Below are 26,879 nucleotides of genomic sequence, written 5' to 3' on the forward strand. Positions count from 1 at the left end.
AAAGATTGTTTTTTTTTTTGAGTTAGTCTTAATGAAATTGTTTTTACATCCTGGAAAAGAAGAAACGTTTATCACAAAAAGTATATACTTTTCTTCCAAATAAACTTCCTTACAGCGAAAAGCAAGTGTGAAACGATCTCTGTTTCTTTAAATTTTCGTTTGGGAATTATTTAAAGAATTATTTTTTTCGTGTATGAAGAACATCCTTTTCTGTCCGTGCATCGCCGATTACGACGGTTCCGTCGTTCAAAGTTCATCTTATGGATATGAAACAATGAATACCTGTCCGCAACCGACGAGGAAAACGTCTGTCGGCTACAGGGCTGCCTATAAAATATCAAGAAACATCGTCAATTTTTTCGATAAAATCGTCATAATCGGCACATGCATTTTGAAAATCGTTAAAAAATCGGCAATATAAACAATATTAAAATTAAACAGATTTGTTGATTAAACTCAAAACAAAAGTATTTATTTCATATACAAAACAGAAAATTTATGTACACAACTATGCATTTCAATAAAAAAATATAAAGAAGTCAGTTTTGTATACAAATAACATTAACATAAAAATCATTTTCTGGTTAAAGGCCAATATTAAGTTGGCATTATCGCGCTAAAATAGTCATTTTTTCACGATTACTTTTCATTAATAATTCGTTTGAAAGAAAATAAACTTTTTCAATTGTTGCTTTGTACATTTCCCCACCAAGTTATAATAAAATTTACCAAAAAATTATAATATTACTCTGCTTTAATAGATTTATTTTTGGTGTTAGCGGCTAAACTCGAACTTAGTACTCATCTTAAACAAAAATATTTCGTAATTTTTGTATAAAAAATCTATTTTCCAACAATATTGTTATTAATTCAGTAACATTTTTATTTAAAATTTAAATATTTTGAAACTCCAGAAAGAGTTCCGTGTTTTCCAAAACAGGTGATTTTTTATGGTGTTTCCGATATGTGGTTATTTCTTACTGTACTAGAATTTTATCATAATTAGTAAAATTTCTATTGCACATTCTGAGTAAATCATTATCAATTTTGGTATTAAAACAGCTGGAGTTATTTCATTTTAGGTTATTTTTTGAACAGAATATTCCTTCCAATGAATTATTCTCCAGCTATCATCTAATTTTAGTATTTTGCTTCAAAATTTCTATGTTTGCTGTGAAGTGTGGAAGAATAATGATTATTTGTACGAGTTTTGACAAAACTCGAAAACCAAAGTACTCCACGTTTTGTTTCCGAATTTTTTTCCCAAAAATTTTCAAATGCCAATAAATCGGCAAAATTGGCAGCCCTGGTCGGCGCAGCCGTTAAGCTGTCTCTGAACCGCTGAGTTACAGAAAGAAACTGCTGAGACGCAATGTCTATTTATAGACGTCGCCTGTTAATTCTATCCAAATGTATCCATTGAAATGCAAAACTTCTGACGTCTTTGCTAATCTGAAAATTAGTTTTTTTTGCATTTACATTTAACATTAATTAAGAAAGCTTTTTCGTAGAATGTTTTTGGTTGTCGATTTTACAAAAAAAAAACCAAAAATTTACAATTCTAGCAAGCTTACCTTTTTATAAATAATGTATGCATTTAATAATAATACCATAAGAGCGATCGATCTCCATAATATTTGTTGTAATGTAAATGGGGTCCCCGACTGGTTTCAATAGAAATGACTGAATGTTCAGGTGAGAGTTTAACGTACCTTTAAAAACTAAATTTAGTTTTGACTTTACATTTTTGCGTGATACCATAGATTTTATTTAATTTATACGCATTTTATAAAATAAAAGAATAGAAGAGCAATGCTTGAATAAGGCAATCTCGATATAGTTTTATAAAATAGTCGATTGTTTGTGATTTGATGTTCAAGTTTCAAGCTTTTTTTTTTAAATATAGTTACTTATGTTCTTTAAATCAACATTTGGGAAATAGCTCAAATAGCGTGTTCACTTGTAATAACTATTAAATTAGTCCTGTCAAAATATGGTAAATAGAATTATTCGGGTCGTTTTAGATTTAGTGAACCTTATACAGTATTGTTAAAACTTTAAATTACCTGTCTTTACATAAATATTCATGATAAATCTTTTACAATATATAGATAAAATTTAATGAATTTCACTTTTTATGGCCTATCAAAAGTCAATAAACTTTTTTATACCGTTGTTGTAAAGAATTAAGGCCGATAACAACATCAAATAGGGGTTCGATAAATACTTGTCGTCGACGATTTTTTGTTCCATTAATTAAAAAGAAGAAATCAATTTCAAAAAAAAAATTATATAGAATAATAGAGCAAATGTTCCTTATTATTATTTACTTGAAATTAAACCTAATTTTTCCATAAAAAAAACTTAATATTTAGTTACAGAGAAAAAGCATCACCAACATTTTGCCGATTAAAATTTTGATTGATTTTTGTTTTAAATATTCTATAATCAAATTAATTGGTTCAACAAAAATTTTAATTGAAACAAAAATCAATCACAAAAATTAATTGTATCAATTAATTTTTTTAATCGATTTTGGTGATTGATACTAATATTTCTGTGATTGAAGATATTTCAATTAAAAATTAATTAGATAATTTTTTTGTTTTATGTATAGTGGCAGCCCGCTGTTTGAGACCATTTTAATACCACAACATTTAATGTGTTCCAATCTCACATAGTGGGAGTCAGTACATTCATATCCTCCAACAAAAGATGGGGGTATATTAACTTTGCCATTCCATTTGTAACACATCGAAATATTGGTCTCAGACCCCATAAAGTATATATATTCTGGGTTGTTGTGAAATTTTGAGTCGATCTAGCGATGTCCGTCCGTCATGCTAACTTCCGAACGAAATAAGCAATCAACTTGAAACTTGTCGCAAATAGTTGTTCTTGATGTACACCCAGAAAAAGGGGGCTCTAATGCCAACTGAACTTTATTTTAGTTCATGAAGATTAGTTGATTTTAGTTCAATTGTGCACAATATGAGTAAATGTTCCTTATTTGAATAATTTATTGCTAACTTTAATTATGTGAACTAAAAAAAAGAAAAAAAGTTGTATACAAATATAGTGCATAATTTTACTAAAAAATAAAATAGTTCATATTTTCCTAAAATGGCAGAAGTTTGCTTAAATTGAGTTCATAAGTCTCTCAAATGAGTAAATTTTACTAAAATTGTAGCTGTCTCGAAATTCGTTAAAGACATTTTAACAATTTTTGAATCCAATTTTTTCTTTCAACATATGAAATTTTCTTAAATAACAGAAAAAAAATAATTATTTTTAAAAATAATTCTCAATTTGACAAAAAGTATGGCCTTATTTGTAACATGTTGCAATTAGAAATCTATTTTAGTTAACATTTTCTAAAATAAAGCTACATTTTCTTCTTCGGTGGGTTCACTGTTTTTTGGGTGTATGTCGGGCGGACTTCCTGAACTTCTTGGGGAGCAAATTTCATTTGATTCGGTTGAAATTTGGTATAATAATTAGTTTATATCGGTTCTGTATTCTAATTTTAGTGTTATTGATCCTAGATTTAAAGTCTTTATTTTAAAGAATCCGAATATTTGGCTCAGAATCAATACCAAAATCTTTAAGGGAAGGTCAAAATCTTTGGATACCAGTAAACTTTTTTATGAGTGTAGCATAACTTTCTACTGTTACATATTAATGTGATTTTACGTTTTTTGTTTTTATTTTCAGAATTATTTGCTCGTGTAATGGGTTCACAAAAATTATGGGGTTGCCGTGTTGGCATAAATAAAGTCTGGCAAGGTCCGAATCCCTATGTTATGCTATTCGATCCTGAAACCGTAGAAGTAAGTATACATTTTCATATTTCTACTTCTATTTATATATACACTGTTAGAAAAATATGTTTTTCATATGTTCCGATATAAACAAAATGTGTTTCGGGCACGATTTTAAACCACAATATATATAAGTGCGAACATGTAATGTTCCTAAACTAACACTAAATGTTTGGGACATCTATGTTAATATGTTAGAATATATTATGTTTGGGGCATGAATGTTTCATAAAAATCATATGTGTGAATACAAACATATATAAATTTACAAATTTCGACTAAACATACATATGTTGTGATATTTTATTCAAAGCGACAGAGAGAGTATAGAGAGAAATAGAGATGGAAACCGGGAGAGTTGACGAAAGATATTAATATAACACAGCAAAAGAGTCAAAAGAGAACAATTTCTGTGAAACCGCTTGTATGTTGTTTCGGAAAACTGTTTTATGATAAGGCCAAACATTTGATATGCTTAAGTCTAAATATTATTTAATTTGAATAAAGAGAATGGACATTCGAAACCAAGAGAATAGACATTTGAAAAACAAACAGCATATGTTTTCGCCTTGAGAGCAGCATTTTATGTATGTGTGGACATGTGTTTTGTTTATCATTTTGGCATTATGGGCACAATTTTTTTCTTGGTTCGTTAAAAGAAATCAGGGGTCTTCATAAAAATAGCGAAAGGGCACTATACTCTTTTTAGAGTTGGGACAGTAAAATGAAATAAGGAGGAAATAGTGAAAAATTACACAGTAAAATGTATAAAAACAAACTTTAGTTCCTCTTTAGTAGTCTACGAGGAGTTGACGGACACCATCAAATATAAAAGCGGGCATTAAGTTCGAGTTTTACAGCTAAAACAATTTAAAAAGTTTATTTTCTTTAAAATGAATTATTAAAGAAAAATAAAAGGAATTTTAGAGCGATGGTGTTAAATGCTAGTAAAAAACTGTTCACTCCTAAATAAATGTATGTTTATATTATAAAATTATGTATGTATGTTTATACTCGACTCCACGTTCTTCTTTTGTTAGTTTTTGAATTCCTTCCAAATTTTAAAGTTTTGTCCAAAAACAGTTTTTTATTACAATATTGTTATTTTTGCAATAAAAAATAATATTTTATCCAAAAATCAGTCAATTTCGTTTATATCAAGCACTGTTACTGACTATAAATCTTTAATAACGCTCATTTCGAAGTTTCATTTAAAAAAATTTAATATAGTATAAATATAAGACCTCGAGCTTGAAGAACCATTAATTTATAATTATAAATGTGTAAATTAAAAAAAAAAAAATGTTCGGTCGGAGCAGGGATTGAACCCACGACCCTTTGCATGCAAGGCAGACATGCTAACCACTGCTCCACGTGGCAAACAAATGTATGTTTCTGTTAAACAATGTAATGTTTGTATGGGCTCGTGGGCGCTGCAAACTATGCTATATAAATGTAACTTAAAACGATAATTATCTACTGGTGACTATAACAGCTACGTAGCCCAGTGGATAGTGTGTTGGCTTACAAACTGTATGGTCCTCGGTTCGATTCTCCGTGCAGGCGAAAGGTAAAATTTAAAAAATTTATAAAAGTGAATAATTTCTTCAACATTATTTGTATTACAGAAAAAGGTGCCAATAACTAAAAAATTTGAAAATTACGAGTATGTTAGGGAATGAGCACAATCGTGTTTGGGAAAAATTCTTCCAAGCATATAATATTTTTGGCTCAAAATGCTTCCAAACATATAATATGTTCACATAAAACAAACATATTAATGTTTCGGCAGTATGCAATAATATATGTGCTTCCTGCAAAATATGTTTGGAACATATGTTAAAGAAGCGATTTTTTTTGAGGGTGTAACTAATAGATACGGGGATATCAATAAAATAATTAAAATTCAATGGAATAGTAATAACTAAAAGCATATTTATCTATCAAAAATGTAATACCCTAAAAAGAGATGCCAGCTTAGCTTTTTATACGCACCACCAAAGAAAGGCGATGAGGTATAATGATGAAGGATATATATTCTTGGTCAGAGAGGAATTCTAAGACGATATAATAATGTCCGTATTAATCCGCTACAGTCTTCAATAACGATGCTATCCAACTTTGACACCCTGTACCAAATTTCAACCGAATTTGATGAAATGTGCACCTCCAGGAAGTTAAATAAAAAAATATTTTTGTTCATGGTTGTTATGGGCCATATGCTAACACCATGTACAAAATTTCATCGAATCGGATGAAATTTGCTCTTCTAAGAGGCTCTGCAAACCAAATCTGGGGGTCAGTTTATATGGGGGCTATAGCTAAAAGTGGTCCGATATGGCCCATTTGCAACCTACATCAATAACAACTACACTGAAAACAAAAAGCATACTCGGTTCCAAAGATTTTGTCTTTACTTTAAAAAATTTGGTATTGATTCCGAGCCAAAGAAGCGGAGAATATAAGTAAGGATACTTTTAAGACACAATTCTCTTTTAAATATAGGTTTTGTGTACTTGCTTCTAGGAAGCAAATTTTAATTTTTAGCTTTCTCAGCTTTTTTTTCTTCATATGCTATCAAAGTCCTTTAAAAATGAGTTAACGGCAACTTTATTTTCCAAATTAGGACTCGACTTCCAGTAGAAATTATTCTATGTTTGAAGTAAAAAACTTCTTTAAAATAAAGTTTTGAAAAACATGTCCTATATTTTTTGCTTTGTAGTCAAGATGCAAAAAGACAACAAATTTAAAGACAATTTCATTAAATTTAAAGAATTTTTCTGAATTATTAAAGTCAAGTTGACCTTAGCCTATAAATTTTTTCTTTCATGTTAAGATACCCATTTTTAAGTCAAATCACTTAATTATAAGGACAATACGACTTCATTGAAAAGTTTATCGACTTTTGGACAAGGAAAATAACTTTAGTTTAGAGAAATGCGTCTTCTATGCTAAGCAAAATTTGTATTCGTATTTTAAAGACATGAAATCTTTGACCTCACGACAATATTTTTTTCAGTGTACTTGTGCCAAGTTTGTTTCGATCAGAAGTTAGTGTGATTTTAACAGAATGTCACCACGACCCAGAATGTATATACTTTATGGGGTCTGAGACCTCATTTCGGTGTATTGCAACTGAAGTGGCAAAGTTAGAGTACCCCCATCCTATTGAGGAGCCTATAAAAATAGGTGTGCCGAATAAAAAAAGTATACTGTTTTATAGCATGAATAAACTATCTCGTGTAAGAATTGAATTAAATTGTACTCCACATTTTTAGAAAAAAACCTGCAAATTTAATGTTCTGATGTACCTTTTAACTACAATTCACAATATTACACCCTCTAATAGAAGAAAAAATGAACTAAAATGAAAGAAAAAAATCACTGGCGCCAAATCATGACCATTTTAACCATACAGAAGTTCATTCATAATATTTTTGGGAATCGTACGAAAATTGTTTTCTGCTTTAGTTCATATTGAACTTATTTGTACGGTCATTGAACTTTATACCCATATATAGTTTTATAATAAATAGCCGAGATATACGACTTCAGTTTTTATTGTATTGTATACTTTTTGTATTAGATAAAAACAAGCATCATACACAATTTTTTGAGCAAAAACAGAAGAATATTGGAAGCTACAGAGGCTGGACAAAGACAAAATAAAAAATTTAGAAACAAAGAAATGACATGGATAGGATGAAGAGAAAATTTAATATGATAAGCAAATAAATCATGCAGTATGATAACACAGGTGAATGACTGAAGAATGGATTCTCTTAAGAATTTAGACAAATAATTATTTTTGTTTTTGTCTTTCAAGAAAACAACAATTTCTTCCGTATAAATCATAAAATATTTGAGACATACTTAGAAAAAGGAAACTTTCATGGGGCTGTGAAAAATATACAATTTATTTGGTTTAGCTACGGACTATTTTTAGTGTATCGGTCTGAATTTATTTCTTGGACTTCTAGACACCTCAATTTTTGTCCGATTTGCCTGAAATTTGAAATGTAGAGGTATTGAGCAAAAAAATTTGGAAGTTCTGCTAACCGCACAACTTTAAAAGCACTTCCAAAAATGTCCTTCCTAAGATGTTCTTTATGTTAGCTGCACAGGAAGTTCATTTGAGTCAATTTTTTTAAAACTCACTTTTTTCATATTTTTGATGGAAAATGTTAAATTTTTTGTTTCAAATAGGTTAAAAGTACACTGAAAAAACAGTGAACCCACCAGGAAGAAAACTTTTGATTAATTTTAGAAAATTTTGAATAGTTTTAGAAATTTTTAACTAAACAGTATTACAAGCGCTGGCATCACGCTGATATCGCAAAAATAAGTAAATATTTTTCGACAAATTCAAGAAAATTTATTAGACATAAATAATTTTTTTCACTTTTTTAAAGAAAATTTTGTAGTTTGAAGGAAAAAATTGGAGTTCAAAATTGCAAGAATGTCTTTAGTGACATACGAAGTTCATGACGGACGCTGTTGTAGTAAAATTTACAAATTTAAAGAAATAATGAACTATTTTGTGAGAAGTACGAATTTAGTAAAACTTTTTACTTCATTTGTGTATAATTTTTTCCCGTCTTTTAGTTCATTCAACTAACGTACGCAAAAAATTATTAGAGTAAATGAAACTTTCTCCAAATATAATAATTTCATGAAATAAAATATAGTTAAATTGGCTTTAGTGAAATAGAGAGTTCACTTTTTTTTGAGTGTACGAGTAGATTAGGAATTAAGAAAATGGTGAAAATTATTTAAATTTTTCCGAAAAAATTGCCAAATCCATTCTAGAAAAATTGCGATTTTTTGAAAATATTTGATGTCAAACGTTACCGACAAGCGAAATATTATTTTTTGGACAAAATATAACAAAATTTTTTAATTTACATCCAAAACGTTGAACTCGGATCACACCTAAAGAAGTGATGCAAATTCAGTGCAACGGCTGTTGAAATGGAGGACTTCCGTCCTATGACAAGCCCATGTTAAAAATTCACAATTTTTTTCAGATTGGATTTAGCATTTTTTCGACAAAATTTAAATGATTTGTACCATTCATTTTATGAATTCTTACTCTGCTTTTAACCTATTTGAAACAAAAAAAGTTAAAATTACCCATTAAAAGTATGAAAAAACCAAGTTATAAAAATTTCAATTAAAAGAACTTCCTGGGTAGTTAAAATAAAGAACATCATTGGGAGTGCATCTTCTGGAAGTGCTTTTAAAGTTGTGCCTTTGGAAGAACTTCCAAATTTTTTTGCTGGGTGGGTAGTTTAGGTTTGAATTGGGGTTAAACGTTTTGATAAAGGCCACTATCATATTTATACCCATGTTTATTTCACAGCGTTTTTTATACATAATTTGAATAAAGAAAATTGAAAAGGGCTGGGAAAAAATTCTTAAAATGTTTTTTTTTTTCAAATAAATAAATACAATAATTGCAATAAACGCAAGTATATATTAGCATTAATTTAACGACTGACCTTTTCTCTGTACATGTATTTTGTCCTAGTGAAAAGAGTTTTCTGGCAGAAAAAAAAATATTTCGACATGTTCTATTATTGAAATCATGGGAAAATTATTAAGCTTTTTTCGCCTCTATTTTTTACCTCCAGCTCCGTCTTATATTGAAATATTTTGAATGGATGTTTTTTTTTTACTCTTTTCCAACAGCCAATCCTAAACAGTCAACGATTCACTGATAAAAGTGGAGATTATGATTATCTTCAGCCCTGGTTAGGTACTGGTCTTTTGACAAGTTTCGGTCGTAAATGGCATTCCAGAAGAAAGGTATGAGATGTTATCCTTCATAATTCCAGATCAATTATAATTATGAAATTTTTTTCACAGATCTTGACTCCTGCTTTCCATTTCAAAATTTTGGATGATTTCATCGATGTCTTCAATGAGCAAAGTATTGTTTTGGCCAATAAGTTGGAGCGTGAATTATCAAGCAAAGATTTTAATTTGTTCCCATACGTTACTCTTTGCACCCTTGATATTGTCTGTGGTATGTATGCTGATGATGATGAATGGTCATCATGATAAGGGCAATCTCAAGTGTGAGATGATGATAATTTTTGCTTTAATTACCATCAACTTCATCTATGTGTAGATGATTTCTAATGGGGCATTTGTTACATGTTACTAATAGTACCATAGTACCATATGTAACCCAAAAATTATTTCTTTTGCCTTGTGGTGTCCCGCAAAATTTATGTCTTTTTGGTCTATTTCAGAAACTGCCATGGGTCGCAGCATTTATGCCCAAAGTAATAGTGAATCTGATTATGTTAAGGCTGTTTATGGGTAAGTATCACCACAGAAAACCATAACATATAAGAAATACCTGACAGTGAGTTAAACAATGAACGGAAGTTTTCATTTTAATTTCAACGTTGTCGACAATTTCTTGAGATTTAATTTTAATTTCCGTTAATTTAAAGGAAATAATTTTATCTCATTTGTCGAAAGTAATGAGTAACAAAATGGGATGGGAATTAATTTCAATTATTTGTTTAATTTTCCTAAAAAAAATGATGCAAATACTATTTGAATATGTTTTATAATAAATGAAACGGTAGCATTGTTAACCCTCTAATGCCCCAATTATTTTGCCAGCTGATTAAATATTCTATGTTAACGACACAAAATCAAGAAAACGAAACAAGAAAAATTTATACGGTAAAATTCAGTATATGCTGCCAAGCCTCTTGAACAGTTTTAACTAAGTTTTCTTTTTATTTTACCCAATTTTGTTGTCTTAAGGTGTATTTTACTAAAATCTTCATGATTTATCGAAGCCCGCCTAAAGGCGGGATTGGGCATTAGAGGGTTAAACATGAGAGATTTTCTTGATTTTTGTTCGATGCCAAAATTCTTCACCATTTTATTACTCAATTGTTCCGATTTCCATAACTTCGTGTACCACATATCAGAATTTCATCAGTACTATCTACATAGTTGAAATCAACAGTTTTTCCAAGCTTACAACTTAGCTATTGATAATTCTGTTGAGAACCACTTTCTTGACTTTTCTGCCCTCTCGAAAGGAAACAAGATTTCCATCTAGAAAGAACGGGAAAGCACGAGGCTTTAACTTTGTAAATATGCTAACTTTGACATTCCGTTTGTAAAGCATTGAATTGGACTTAGACCTCAGAACCTTCCGAACTAAATTGATGTCCGTCCGTCAAGCTAACTTCCGAACTAAATTGAAACTCCGATGAATCCGATACGGTTGAAATTTGGCCCTCTATGCGTTAATTGGTTCAATGTTTCAAAGCTGCTCTAAGTGTTTTTACTGTAATGTGAAACGCTCTTCGGACTGGTGGCACTGATTAGTCTAAGTAAGGATAATATAACGACCTGTCACTATACCTAACCTAACCTTTACATTGGGATTCTTTTCTACGAGAAAAGTATTTCTCAGCATCATTATTTAGAGCTAAACGCGTTAACACTCGAACCCAGACCATGATTTCAAGGCATGGAGTCCTACATGACAGTAGAATATTGTTTTTGGTACACGGACGAAAAAGACTGTTTTTCATATGTTTGGAACCCAAATATTTTAACACAATATTTTTAAGTGCAAGCATACAATGTTCATAAACTAACATAACATGTTTGGGACATGTATGTTAGAACATATTATGTCTGGGACATAAAATGTTTGTAAATATAACATGCTTGAATTCAAACATATATTAATTTAGAAATAGACTATAAACATATATGTATTTAGAAAGTTAGACCTAGAGAGTACGTTGCAAGTAAAAGAATGGAAGTAACCAATTGGCGCCTTAAAAATATATACACACAAAGAAAATTTCATTAAATTGTTTTTTTTTTACCAGTGTATGCCTAAGGTGAAACATAATATGTTTAAACAATACAAACAATATTTTGTTTGGACAAATCCTAAAAGTATATATACTTGAAGCAAAATGTGTTTGGGGTATATGTTACAGAAGCGATTTTTTCTGAGGGTGTAACCGAAACTATTCCTTGACAGTAAGTCATTGTTTCCGTTGTAATAACTAACGCCTTGATAAAGCTAATGTACAATAAAAAAAAATATTGACCTAATAGAGAAGCCACATCCTTGGCTCATAATCAATACCAAAATCCTTAAGTGAAATCAGATTTTGTGGATCCAAGTAAACTTTTTTATTGAGTGTATGCATTCATTTTAGTTGGGGTGTGTTTGGTGCCTTCATAACCAATGCGGACTTGCACTGGTCATTCACCAGACTATTGTTTCATATATGCTTAGCAACCCTGCCAACATTTTTTGAATTTGGGGCGCTTCTGACAATCCCCACTACGTCGAAAATAGTCGTATACGATATCCAAAACTCCTGGGAAAAGCGCCGTCAGTTGGCGATTGTTGCAGTATCACTTACGAGTCTGTGGTAGCGATGAGGATGAAACGGAACTTTGAAATGCTGGCAGGGAATCGACTCTAGTTCTAATTTTTAAAATGAATAAAATTTACCTAAAGTGTGCCCGTGTTTGTATGTCGCTAAGGACATTTTAGCAAGTTTTAACTAACATATATTTTTTCTTCGAAATACTAAATTTTATTAAACAGCAGAAAGTATTAGGTTATGTTAGGTTAGGTGGCAGCCCGATGTATCAGGCTCACTTAGACTATTCAGTCCATTGTGATACCACATTGGTGAACTTCTCTCTTATCACTGAGTGCTACCCGATTCCATGTTAAGCTCAATGACAAGGGACCTCCTTTTTATAGCCGAGTCCGAACGGCGTTCCACATTGCAGAGAAGCACTTAGAGAAGCTTTGAAACCCTCAAAAATGTCACCAGCATTACTGAGGTGGGATAATCATCCACCGTTGAAAACCTTTTTGGTGTTCGGTCGAAGCAGGAATCGAACCCACGACCTTGTGTATGCAAGGCGGGCATGCTAACCATTGCACCACGTGGCTCCCTGAAGAAGTATTACTTAATGTTTAATAATTTTTATTACAAAATTGTATCAAGTTGCCACACACCCACAGAAAAAATCTTGAAACGATCCGTTCAAGAAAGTGAATCAACACACATGATCTGAAAACGTAATGGTTAAAAAACCGCTAGAGTAACTTGGATTGTCTGCTCTATACGCCTTAGCACATTGTACCACCGACGAAGTTTCCATAAGGAAGTCTAACGAATATTTTAAGACTTTTCATGGCCAAAGAAAAACGAAAGCTGTTCATGGAATCGTGAACATTCCGTTTTGAATTTTCGTGAACGTTTTCGTTTCATTTTGTTACCTTCCGTTCACGTAATTCTTTCTATTAGTGTATGTAACATATTTTAGTTTATTATACCCTGCTCCACACTGTGGAACAGGGTATTATAAGTTAGTGCATATTTTTGCAACACCCAGAAGGAGACGAGATAGACACATGGTGTCTTTGGCAAAAATGCTCAGGGTGGGTTCCTGAGTCGATATAGCGATGTCCGTCTGTCCGTGAACACATTTTTGTAATCAAAGTCTAGGTCGCAGTTTTAGTCCAATTTTAGTCAAATTTGGCACAAGTATGTGTTTTGGCTCAGAATAGATCCCTATTGATTTTGGAAGAAATCGGTTCAGATTTAGATATAGCTCCCATATATATATTTCGCCCGATATGGACGTATATGGCCACAGAAGCCAGAGTTTTACCCTAATTTGCTTAAAATTTTGCACAAGAAGAACAATTAGTACTATAGTCAAGTGTGCCAAATTTTATTGAAATCGGTTCAGATTAAGATATAGCTCCCATATATATCTTTCGCCCGATATGCACTAATATGGACCCAGCAGCCAGAGTTTTATACGGATTTGCTTGAAATTTTGTATTGGCATAACACTTGGTCGTATAGTCAAGTGTGCAAAATTTGATTGAAATCGGTTCAGATTTAGATATAGCTCCCATATATATCTTTCGGCCGATATGGACTTATATGGCCCCAGAAGCCAGTTTTTTTGGCCGAATTTGGTTGAAATTTTGCACTAGGAGTACAATTAGTAGTATAGTCAAGTGTGCAAAATTTGATTCAAATCGGTTCAGATTTAGATATTGCTCCCATATATATCTTTCGCCCGATATGGACTAATATGGTCCTAAAAGCTAGAGTTTTGACCCAATTTGGTTGACATTTTGCACAGGGAGTAGATTTAGCATTCTAGCTATGCGTGCCAAATTTGATTGAAATCGGTTCAGATTTATATATAGCTCCCATATATAGCTTTCGCCCGATTTACACTCATATGACCACAGAGGCCATTCTTTGCTCCGATTTAGTTTAAATTTTGCACAAGGAGTAGATTTAGCATTGTAGCTATGTGTGCCAAATTTGGTTGAAATCGATTCAGATTTAGATATAGCTCTCATATATATCTTTCGCCCGATATGCACTTATATGGACCCAGAAGCCAGAGTTTTATCGTTTTTTATAGCTTGAAATTTTGCACAAGGAGCACAATTGGTAGTATAGTCATGTGTGCCAAATTTGATTGAAATCGGTTCAGATTTAGATATAGCTTCCATATATATTTTTCGCCCGATATGGACTTATATGGCCCCAGAAGCCCGAGTTTTGCCCAATTTGGTTGAAATTTTGCACAGGGAGTAGATTTAGCATTCTAGCCATGCGTGCCAAATTTGATTGAAATCGGTTCAGATTTATATATAGCTCCCATATATAGCTTTCGCCCGATTTACACTCATATGACCACAGAGGCCAATTTTTTGCTCCGATTTAGTTGAAATTTTGCACATGGAGTAGAATTAGCATTGTAGCTATGCCTGCCAAATTTGGTTGAAATCGGTTAAGATTTAGATATAGCTCCCATATATATGTTTTTCTGATTTCGACAAAAATGGTCAAAATACCAACATTTTCCTTGTAAAATCGCCACTGCTTAGTCGAAAAGTTGTAAAACTGACTCTAATTTTCCTAAACTTGTAATACATATATATCGAGCGATAAATCATAAATAAACTTTTGCGAAGTTTCCTTAAAATTGCTTCAGATTTAAATGTTTCCCATATTTTTTTTTTACTAAAATTGTGTTCCACTCTAGTGCATTAGCCAACTTAAATTTTGAGTCTATAGATTTTGTAAAAGTCTATCAAATTCTGTCCAAATCAAGTGATATTTAAATGTATGTATTTGGGACGAACCTTTATATAGCACCCAACACATTTGACGGATGTGATATGGTATCGAAAATTTAGATCTACAAAGTGGTGCAGGGTATAATATAGTCGGTCCCACCCGACTTTAGACTTTCCTTACTTGTTCTTTCTAACTTCTTTCATGTATTTTTAGTGTAGCTAATATTATATAATTGGGATTCTGTTTGTAACACATCGAAATGTAGGTCTCAGACTGCAGAAAGTATACATGTTCTTGGTGAAATTCTTAGTCGATCTCTGATGTTCGCCCGTCAGTCCGTTGAAATCACGATAGCTACCGAACGAAACAAGCTATGGACTTGAAACATGTCACAAGTAGTTGTTATTGATGTAGGTCGGATGGGATTGCAAAAGTGCCATATCGGACCGCTATATAGGTATAGCTCCAATATAAACTTACACCCAGCTTTAACTTTCCGAGACGCTTGGTAGACCAAATTTCGGCTGATCCGTTTGAAATTTGGTACGTGGTAGTCTACCATACCATATCGGTCCATAATTATATATAGCCCCATATATGGTAAACCGATTCCTTATGGAGGAACAAATTCCTTTCGATCCGGTTGAAATTTGGCTCTCTAATTACCATGCGAATATTGATTCATATCGGCTCACAATTATTTATAATCTCCTCTATATAAATCTATCAAGAACTAAATTGGCGTATATTGCACCCAGAGAAGGAATATGATCACCTCAAACATGTTCTAAGAGCAAAATGTTATTTTTGGGTGGTGACCATGTAACATGGTTATCGCAACCATGTTATTTTCTCGGAAATCATGTATCTGATTTCGGCAAGCAGGTTATATTTGACGAGAAAATAACATTTTAGTGACAAACATGTTACATGGTCACCATACAAAAATAACATTTTGCTCTTGAAACATGTTTGAGGTGATCATATTCCTTCTCTGCGTGTGGTATTTAATCTGCCTTTTTTGTCTAACATAGACTCCACATGGACTAACATACAATTTGGAAGACTATGTTAAGAATTTTTAAGATGCATTGTCATCAGCAATAGTTACCACAGCCCACGTAATTCGAATGTGGGTGGCAGGCTTCAATAAATCTCTGCACGCAATCTAGGGTCGAACTTCCGGCCGTATATATTTATTTTTGATGTAATGTTTTTGATCACATGTAATTATAATTCAGATATTTTTCTTATTCCCAAATTTTGTTACAGAAAATACATAACAAGTCATCTAAAATAAATTTTTGTTTTACTTTCTGGTCTACCGGTTTTCAAAATTTTCCGAAAATCCAAAGCTATATGAATTCGGAGAATGAATCCAGACAGTTTATGACTCCCATTTTGCCAAAAGTATGGAAACTTAGGAAGAGTTTTTGCATTTTTAATTTAAAATTTAAAATTATAATTGAAAATGCATCGAAAGCCAGGTGTAAATGCTAATCGTGTGCCATTTAATTAATGACAAGTAGTTGATAAACAAAATGCAGGAAATTTTTAAACAGGTTCATTAGGTATGACATACATTTTTTTACAATCGAAATTTGTAAATTAATCAATAAATTAAGCAGTATAGCCAAATTTATCGGTCACAGCTGCATGTAATATAGTTTGAAACGATTGATGTGATCTCCATAAAATGTTTATAGTGTAAATATTTGACAGGATAGAATTTTTTACACTGAAAAAAAAATATTTATGTGGTATAAAAGATTACGCAAGCTAAATTTTAAGTTTCACAATTTATACAATATTAAGGACATTTTTTTCATTAATGAAATTTTAATTAAACGAAAGTTTCTGATCTTTGCTTCAATTTTTTTGTTAAATTTAAGACACAATTTGCGCCCGTCCTTTGTACTGAGGCAAATTTTCCTTGAAGTAGAGGAAAACATTTTTTGTTTAAAGAAATAGTCCTTAAACTAACCGAAATATTGAATCTTTAAATTTAAGATAAAAATGCTTCTAATATAGGCTGAGGCCTACTTTGAGGATTTTATATCTTTGGTTTAAAGTTTTTTTTAATTAAAAAAAAATAAAATTTTTAATAATTTGGATTTTAAACAGACATTTCTTTGTGCGTGAATTGATTTGTTAATATATCGCACAAAGTGAATGAAAATTCTATAAATGAGATCTGTATCCTAATTTAAAATTTAAATTTATTCTAGATTTAAAGCTAAATTGGTCCATAAAAATGCCGTTATTTAAAAAAAAAGCCGCATCTTTAGCACGGAATTAATATCAAAATCCTTAAGGGAAGGTCAACATCTTTGGATCCATGTACATGTTTTTTAGCGTAGGTTTAAATGTGATAATATGACCTCCTTTCGTCTTTTAAAGTAATTGTAATCTATCCGGTGATGATCATGAACTCTCAAAAATCTTAAATTAAATTTCTTTGGAATAAACTATTTTACATTTCGATTAATCAGTCAACTTTAATGGTGAATTTTACACTTGACTCTTCCCGAAACCTTCCCAACAATCCTTGATTAAATGACAACTGACCACACTGAAAAAGATATTGTCATACCCACAAAGATTTTTTGTCTCCACGATACCAATTCGAGTATTAAATGTACGATCAATAAAATTTAAATTCGGATACAGATCTCATTTATCGAATATCCACTCCTTTTAGAGTAAAGGGAGCCACTGTGGTGCAATGGTTAGCATGCCCGCCTTGCATACACAAGGTCGTGGGTTCGATTCCTGCTTCGACCGAACACCAAGAAGTTTTTCAGCGGTGGATTATCTCACCTCAGTAATGCTGGTGAAATTTCTGAGGGTTTCAAAGCTTCTCTAAGTGGTTTCACTACAATGTGGAACGCCGTTCGGACTCGGCTATAAAAAGGAGGTCCCTTGTCATTGAGCTTAACATGGAATCGGGCAGCACTCAGTGATAAGAGAGAAGTTCACCAATGTGGTATCACAATGGACTGAATAGTCTAAGTGAGCCGGGCTGCCACCTAACCTAACCTAACCTTTTAGAGTAAAAAAAGTTTTCTTAATTCAAAAAAAAAGTTTAAACTAATGATACTAAATTCACAAAATAAGCCTTAGCCTAAAGATTAATAGAAATAATTTAAAGATAAGTTCTTTAAATCAAAAATGTGTTTCTTCACTTTAAGGAAAATTTGCCTTAGTTGAAGGGACGCTTTAACGGAGGGACGCAAAATTTCAAACTTTGTGTCCTAAATTTAATGAAAAAACATTTTAAGCAAAGATTTCTCAAAAATTGTTTAGAAATTAAATCTTTGGAACCGAGTAAGCTGTTTTTCATGGTTAGGAGTGGTAAAAAACACAGATAACAAATTCATATTTAATTTTGTTTTTAGATCGTTTGATTTTACATCTTGGCCATAAATTGTAAAATCATTAGCTTGGTGTTAGCTTCGAAAATGCTTCGCTTTTCCTACTTTTAGTTCGAATAAGTTTAATATTATTCTAATGAGTAATTGACAATAAGAAAAATGAACTATATTGAATGAAAAAGTGTACTAAAAAAACAATTTTCTATACTAACAACAAGTTCACTTACCTTACAATTGGTAGAAATTTCCTCTGCAGTAATAAACAATGAATTCGCTAACGGTGAAAATGTCTTAAAGACCAAATCATGGTAATTTTTACTACAATTTGAGATTTTTTTTATAAAATTGAACTGACTTGTTTGAAAACATTGAGTACTATGTGTAAGTAAAATTTTCGTTACTGGCTCGAAAAACTGACCAAATCTATGTAATTTTAAACTATATCAGATTAACACCTTTAAGTAAAAATTTTAACTAATTTTAAGTAGTCGCATGAATGGAAAGAATTCAAAATAAAATTTCTTACAAGATTTTCATAAAGTTCTTGAAATTTGAGCTATATGGGTAGCAATGCGATAAACTACATTAAAGTTCAGAACTTGTCATAAATTATGATTAATTCTGTATGACGATAAATCGGCACTTCTGGTAACACTGAATGAGACCCCATGTATGTTAAACTTAAGGAATCGACATATAATTCATGTTTATTTTAAGCTCTATTCTTCCGGTTTTCAAAATTTTTACTGAAATACATTTAGCAATGTCAATTTAACGAATTTACGTATTAATCGAAAATTTATTTTTGCATTAACGGTGAGTTAATGAATACTTATTATTTGAATTTGGCATCGAGGCCAGGTGTAAATATTAAATATGTGAGATTTTTTTTTATACAAATAACACATGCAAATGTGATTTATGAAAGTATAAATTTTAATCCGGGTGGCATACATTTTTATTTAGGCCGGTATTTAGATCACATTATGGCGTTAAATTGCTATATAACTAAAGTATTTCATTCTTTAAAATGAATTACTTTACTAATTCATCAATTTTCCAATGATGCCAGCAGCCCATAATACACACCAAACTTATTTATTATTTATTTATTATTTTTGGAACGGTAAAATACTTAATTTTATTTTCGATCTAAACAGTATTTTGTTGGACTGGGAGATGACAAATTAAAGTTATTCTAATTTAAAGATTTTACGAATTTTTGTTTAATATTAATTACAAATGAACTGTATAAAAAAAATTAAACTAAATTTTGGTTCTCATTTTTGCTCATGATGCATTTTCAAGCACCTTGAAATAGGCCGTAGTCAAAATGACGAAGGATGACGTTAGTGTACAAAAAATAATGTTGACTTTCCAGGGTTAACTATATTAGTATTGCTAATAGTTTGTATCCGAGACTCCTAAGGTGATAACGGTGTACGAGAAATTGTTTTTCAGACACAAGTTCTGTTTATGGACCCATTGAGCCAAAAATGAGCTTCGTCGCTGAACACAAGTTTTCGATAAGAAACGTGTGGTGATCTTTCTTAACCAATTTTGATAATAAAATTCAATAATTTGAAAGCGTTTTTTGTTTGTAAGATGATTAATAGTTAAATTATTGACCAAAATGTAGACGTTTGACAGTGAAACAAAACACGAAACGTACATCAGTGTTGTCAAAAAGATAATAGCTAAAAAATATTAATTTATTTTTCTAACAAAAAGGGTCGGCGAAAATCAAAGAATAAAAAAAATTACCCTATACGTTCAATAGGATATCTGTAGGTGGTTTATATGGGGTATTTACTATATTATGAATTAGGAGTAAACCCCATTGGATGAAAATTGTGCACCCAGAGAAGGAATGTGATCATCACAACCATGTTTCAAGAACAAAATGTTTTTTTGGATGGTTACATGGTCATGTTCGTCGCAACCATGTTATTTTCTCGGAAATTATTAATCTGTTTTCGGCGAGCATATTATGTTTGGCGAGAAAACAAGATTTTTGCGAGAAACATGTTACATGGCCACCATCCAAAAGTAAAATTTTGCTCTTGAAACATGTTTGGGGTGATCATGTTCTTTCTCTGCGTGTGACCTCTGGACATTCAAATTGGAAGATAAGATTGTGTAGGTCTTCACTATGATCATTTTTTTAATTTAGTCCACATTTAGGATGTGTCCTATTATAAGAGGTTACTTCTAATATGATTATATACCAAACGTCTCTCGGAAATTGTCCACTTATGGAATATCCAAGTTTGAAAGGTTTCACTCTATTGTCCAAAACTAATGTACAGATTTAAATACCAATGATTAAATAAAATATATTTGTAATTTCATATAAAATATATTACAATCATAACATTTTCAATATTTTTGTCCGATTTTCTTAGAATTGGAGAAATTGTCCAAAGTCGTCAATCAAAATTGTGGTTACATCCCGACTTCATGTTCCGCATGACTGCTGATTCTAAACGTCACACCAGCTACATCAACACCCTACATGGTTTCTCCAATAAAGTAATTCGTGAACGTAAAGCCGAATTACGCGAGAATATGATGAACAACAACAACATGGAAAATATGGCCGATGCCTATGATGATTTGGGTAAAAAGAAGCGTTTGGCCTTTTTGGATTTGCTGATTGAATACTCTAGTGAGGGTGCCAGATTATCCAACGCCGATATTCGCGAAGAGGTTGATACATTCATGTTTGAAGGTCATGACACAACATCAGCAGCCATTTCATGGACTTTATTCTTATTGGGTTCACATCCAGAGTATCAACAACGTGTTGTAGAGGAATTGGAATCGATTTTCGGTGATGATCGTGATACACCAGCCACAATGAAAAATTTAATGGATATGCGTTATTTGGAATGTTGTATCAAGGATGCTTTGCGTTTGTTCCCTTCGGTGCCTATGATGGGACGTTCAATCAATGAAGATGTTCAAATTGGTAAGTTTTGGATGAAAGCGTGGGTATGTAGATAAGGTAGAGGCAATCTAAAGTTTTTCTATTGAAAATAGCTTGAGTTTATATAACCAATTTTATACTAAATAGCATATCATGTAAGTCTAACTTGATCCTTGATCCTTTGTCCTTGCACTAAGATCACCAACTAACACTATACTTTATTTTTTCTTTATTATTTACTCTCAATGCATAATTTGTATGAGCTATCCAGAACATCATTACACTGGTGTTCTATCCAAAACAGATTGCATTTTGATAAAATAACGTTTTCACGATTCACAATAGCAATTTATTGTGAATGATTTGTCACATAACATGAAATAAAAAGTGGTAGAGTGTAATAATTAATCACAGCAGTAATTTTTTTATTACTACTCGTATTTGAACACTCATGTATTACAAGTGTAAGAATTCACATTTCTGCGATTGTTTGTGACCAGCTGATGGCAGTGTTGGACAATTGTGTACATGTTCTGGATAAACTAGTATTTTGTTTACTTTTATATCGTCACGTCTTGGGTACCCAGTATTAAAAAAAAAAATATACGCATTAAAGCTTGAATTAATTCGTCGTTCATAGTATCACAATATATGTTTATAAAAAATCTTACAGTGTGACCAATCGCTATGAATAATAAGAATCGATAAAGGTGTATATAAAAATCGATAACTGTGTAATCGATCATATTAATAAGCTGTAGTATCGATTATGTCTTCGAACATAAATTATGGTGTAGCATTTGGGAAAAGTTGGATATGGGCCTAACCGTACGGATAAATTGATAGTTTGTAGATGAATGGTGCCTGAATTCCGAGTCCGTACTGCAAGATCAAATCCTATAATATAAATATTAGCAAATTCCAATAAGATCCTGCTTTCATTGAAGATAATTCCTATTAGGGAAAAATGATTCCTAGACTTCTAACTGCTTCTACACCCTCAAAAAAAATCGCTTCTCTAACATATGTTCCAAACATATTTTGCAGGAAGCACATATATTATTGGATACTGCCGAAACATTAATATGTTTGTTTTATGTGAACATATTATATGTTTGGAAGCATTTTGAGCCCAAAAATATTATATGCTTGGAAGAATTTTCCCCAATGAAGACTGTGCTCATTCCCTAACATAATTTTCACTTCCACGAAATTTTTAGTTCTTGGTACCTTTTTCCGTAATACAAATAATGTTGAAGAAATTATTCAATTTTATAATTTTTTTTTTTAAATTTTACCTTTCGCCTGGACGGAGAATCGAACCGAGGACCATACAGTTTGTAAGCCAACACACTATCCACTGGGCTACGTAGCAGTTATAGTCACCAGTAGACAATTATCGTTATAAGTTACATTTATATAGCATAGTTTGCAGCGCCCACGAGCCCATGCAAACATAACATTATTTAAAAGAAACATATATTTATTGGCCACGTGGAGCAGTGGTTAGCATGTCTGCCTTGCATGCAAAGGGTCGTGGGTTCAATTCCTGCTCCGATCGAACCAATGTTTTTTTTTGTAATTTAGATATTTATACTATATTAAATTTTTATAATGAAACTTCGAAATGTGGGTTATTAAAGATTTACAGTCAGAAACAGTGCTTGATATAAACGAAATGGCTTTTGAATAAAATATTATTATTTTTTTGCAAAAATAACAATTTTATAACAAAAAACTGTTTTTGGTATAAAAGTTTGAAATTTTGGAAGAAAATCAAAAACTCTAACAAAAGAAGTGTATAAACATACATAAATAATTTTATAATGTACACATAAATTTATTTAGGCGTGAACAGTTTTTTACAAGAATTTAATACTATTTTAAATGCCTTTAAAACTTTTCGTGTTTTGTACTCAATTTCACTTTTGCCTTTAAGGCCGTTAAAAATGTGTATCCATAATGCCAAAATGATAAACAAAACACTTGTCCACACATACATAAAATTCTCCTCTTAAGGCGAAAACACATGCTGTTTGTTTCAAATCTCTATGCTCTTGGTTCCGAATGTCTATTCTCTTTACTCCGAATACTCATTCTAATATTCAAATTAAATAATATTTAGACTTAAGCATATCAAATTTTTGGCCTTATCATAAAGCAGTTTTCGGATACAACATACAACTGTTTCACAGAAATTGTAAACATATATATGTTTACTCGAAATTTGTAAATTTATATATGTTTACATTCACACATATTATTTTTATGAAACATTCATGCCCCAAACATAATATATTTTAACATATTAACATATGTGTCCCAAACATTTAGTGTTAGTTTAGAAACATTACATGTTGACACTTAAATATATTTTGTTTAAAAATTGTGCCCGAAACACATTTTGTTTATATCGGAACATATGAAAAACATATTTTTCTAACAGTGTAAGGTTCTTAAAACTTTGAACTAAAAGGGTGATTGAATTAAAAAGATGTACATGCAAATTAATTAAAATCAAAGCTTCATTTTTTGTTGGATAGTCACTATTTGTATTGCAGGTAACATATTTCTCAATGTTCTACGATATAACGTTTTTTGATAAAAATAAAATTAGTTCATAAAAAAAATAATTTAGCCTGATATCGTCCAAACGTCCAAATGCATGATTTTATTTGTAATTAATTATTCTTCAATGTTAATGGACAAAGGTGATTAAGGAAGTTGACCAATCAATTGAGTCATTCAGTCAGTCATTTCATTCAATGACTCAAGTTTGCAAGTTTCTTAATCTTCTTTGCCCATACAGCTCGAATAATAATTAATTACAGATGAAATTAATTTCTACAATCACTTTGTAGCTAAAATTAAAATTGTAATCCTTTTCGACTTGGAAAATTCGAAATGTCGACTTTTGCGATATATTAAATTTCGACCAGAGAATTAGGCTGACCCATTTTTTGTCGACTTCGCTGAAACTCAATTTGTGCCTCTGCCGGCAGTTTATGTCTTTTACTTATCCATTAAAGTAACACACTAAACCTTAAATTCATAAAAGTTAAAGTAAACTTTGATCCTTCTATTGCTAACAAATTCCTTCCATAAACTGTCAGAATATTATTATGAATATGGGCATAAATGTATCGGAAATGATACAATTCTATGTTTAGCTCAATGACAAGGGACCTCCTTTTTATAGCTGATTCCGGAGGGCATTCCACATTGCGGTGTAACCACTTAGAGAAACTTTGAATATTTGTTGGTGGGGTTGAACTCAAGACCATTTGTATGCAAGCGGAAATGCTAAGCATTTCCGACTTTTGCTCTCTAAAATGCCTCAGGTCCAACGTATTGAGATCCGGAGATTTTGGTGTCCATTGTGCGGTAGAAATAAAGTGAGAAACTTCATTTTTACACCATTATTGTTTGACGTCCATGGTGTCCATCTGAAAGTTTGTATGTCAAGGGCTTCAATATTGTCAATAGGACATTTTCCCGACAATATTTATTTATACGACGTCCCACACCATTAGACGCCATTCCCATTCTTCTCCCAATCATTTAACATTCAATTTGTATACTAAAATGTCATTCAATCTTTGTCTTCCTTCCAGCCGGTTACACCATCCCAGCGGGAACCACAGCCATCATTATGACTTATATGCTTCACCGAAATCCTCGCTCTTTCCCAAAACCTGAACAATTCAATCCCGATAACTTTTTGCCTGAGAATGCTGCTGGTCGCCATCCCTTCGCTTACATTCCCTTCAGTGCTGGTCCCAGAAATTGTATTGGTCAAAAATTCGCCATTCTTGAAGAGAAGGCTGTCATCTCGACAGTTTTGCGTAAATATAAAATCGAAGCTGTTGATCGTCGTGAAGATTTAACACTTTTGGGTGAATTGATTCTGAGACCCAAGGATGGATTACGCGTTAAGATTAGCAGACGTGTGTAAATATTAAGCGGTGATGCAATTGACGAAATTGAGATTATCTTGCCACATCCATTTTGTTTTTTTGTGTAAAATTATCGAATATTTAGTTTTACTTAATTTTAGTTATTAATACTAAGTAGTTGTAGTATTTTGTGTGTTATATACATATACAGTGAGCGTCAAAATAAAGTGTACAAAGTGTTTGCTTTAGAAAAGTGTTTTGCGGCGTTAAGTTTTTGATTTTGGATTTTTGGGTTTAAGTAGATATTTTAATACTCTTTTAGCAAACCAAAAACCAAGTTAATAAAATCGTAAATGTAGAGGCTAAAATAAAATGTATTTTGAAACAAATTCTTATGTACACTTTATTATGACGCTTACTGTATATTACCATACAGATATGTACATATATATATGTAGGTATAGATTGTAGAATGTGTTTTTCTTTCGTTTAGAATTTTTAAGTATTTCCAATTGATATTTGTATCTCAGTGTCTGTATTCGAGATGTCCTTCTTGATAGTGGGAATTTAAACTTTCAGCCTTAGACCCCTATACCAAATTTTATATTATTATTATTTAATTTTTAGTTAACTTAATGCTATTGATTTTTTAAGAAAATACATGAAATATTAAACAATTTAAATTTGAAAAGATTTTATTTTCCTTAAAGGTGAGTACTTTGAAATTTATATCTATTTTTTTCCGAAAATCGAGCTTATTGTAGAGACATACTGAAAATTTAAACAGCGGACACCTTAAAACACGTGTTCACTAATTAGCACTAAAACAAATCCTATAATATACTTGATACACCAGGATCCGCAATGCTAAGGTTGGGTACTATTGTAGCCGTTTTCGCTCCGCTATCGAGACAAGGGCGAAGTGGAAAACCTTAAGGGAGATAGGGATTGGTAGGAGATCAGGTACGTCTGACATGTCAATTGATGTGAATGAGGTAAACGCAGCATTTGTCGCTGTGCCGTCCGCGGAAATAGATCCCAGTTTCTACGATCGGGAGGACAATGTCCTTCGCGACTTCATGGGATTGGGTGAATATGAATTTAGATGCGTGGATAGTATGGAAGTGCTTGCAGCTTTCATGGATGTAAGATCCACCTCAGTGGGTATCGATGGCATGGATCCTAGATTCATAAAAATCCTCTTACCACAAATCGTTCAGCATGTTACGTACATATTCAACACCGTCCTGACAACCAGTCACTTTCCGGGTGCATGGAAACATGCCAAAGTGATTCCTATTCCAAAGACTACCGCCGAGTATCGTCCTATTGCGATATTACACAGAAAAAAATATCACCAAAATATTTCCAATTAAAAAGTTAATTGAAGTTGAAAATTTTTTCAATTAATAAATTAATTGATACAATTAACTTTTTAATCATGATAGAAACATTGAGTTAATTAAGTCAATGATTGAAATTTTTAAAATGTTTAATTAAAAAATTAATTGATACAATTAACTTTTTAATCAAATTCGGAAGACTAATTCAGTTAAAAAAAGTGCTGATTTTTTTTACTTTTTTAATTAAAAATGTATTTCAAACAATCATTTGGTAATCCAAATAAAAACTCTAAGCCAATCTAACTAAGTAATTAAAAATAGTTACCTTTTTCAATTAATAAATTAATTGCGTTTTGCAATCAACATCAATTAAATTTTTAA

General features: G+C 31.6%; 1 protein-coding gene across 1 annotated transcript in view; it reads left to right on the top strand.

The window, feature by feature from the left end:
* Positions 1–25,838, top strand: part of Cyp4c3 (Cytochrome P450 4c3) — an 82,539-nt gene extending 56,701 nt beyond the window's left edge. The window contains exons 2-7 of the mRNA XM_075291499.1: positions 3,715–3,830; positions 9,513–9,629; positions 9,690–9,849; positions 10,079–10,148; positions 20,736–21,301; positions 24,874–25,838. Coding sequence (XP_075147614.1) covers positions 3,715–3,830; positions 9,513–9,629; positions 9,690–9,849; positions 10,079–10,148; positions 20,736–21,301; positions 24,874–25,214 — 1,370 coding nt within the window. The 3' untranslated portion in view covers positions 25,215–25,838. The remainder of the gene's footprint in view (positions 1–3,714; positions 3,831–9,512; positions 9,630–9,689; positions 9,850–10,078; positions 10,149–20,735; positions 21,302–24,873) is intronic.
* The last annotated feature ends 1,041 nt before the right edge of the window (positions 25,839–26,879 follow it).

This window comes from Haematobia irritans, chromosome 1 (assembly GCF_050003625.1).
Source record: "Haematobia irritans isolate KBUSLIRL chromosome 1, ASM5000362v1, whole genome shotgun sequence".
In the NCBI taxonomy this organism is placed as follows: domain Eukaryota; kingdom Metazoa; phylum Arthropoda; class Insecta; order Diptera; family Muscidae; genus Haematobia; species Haematobia irritans.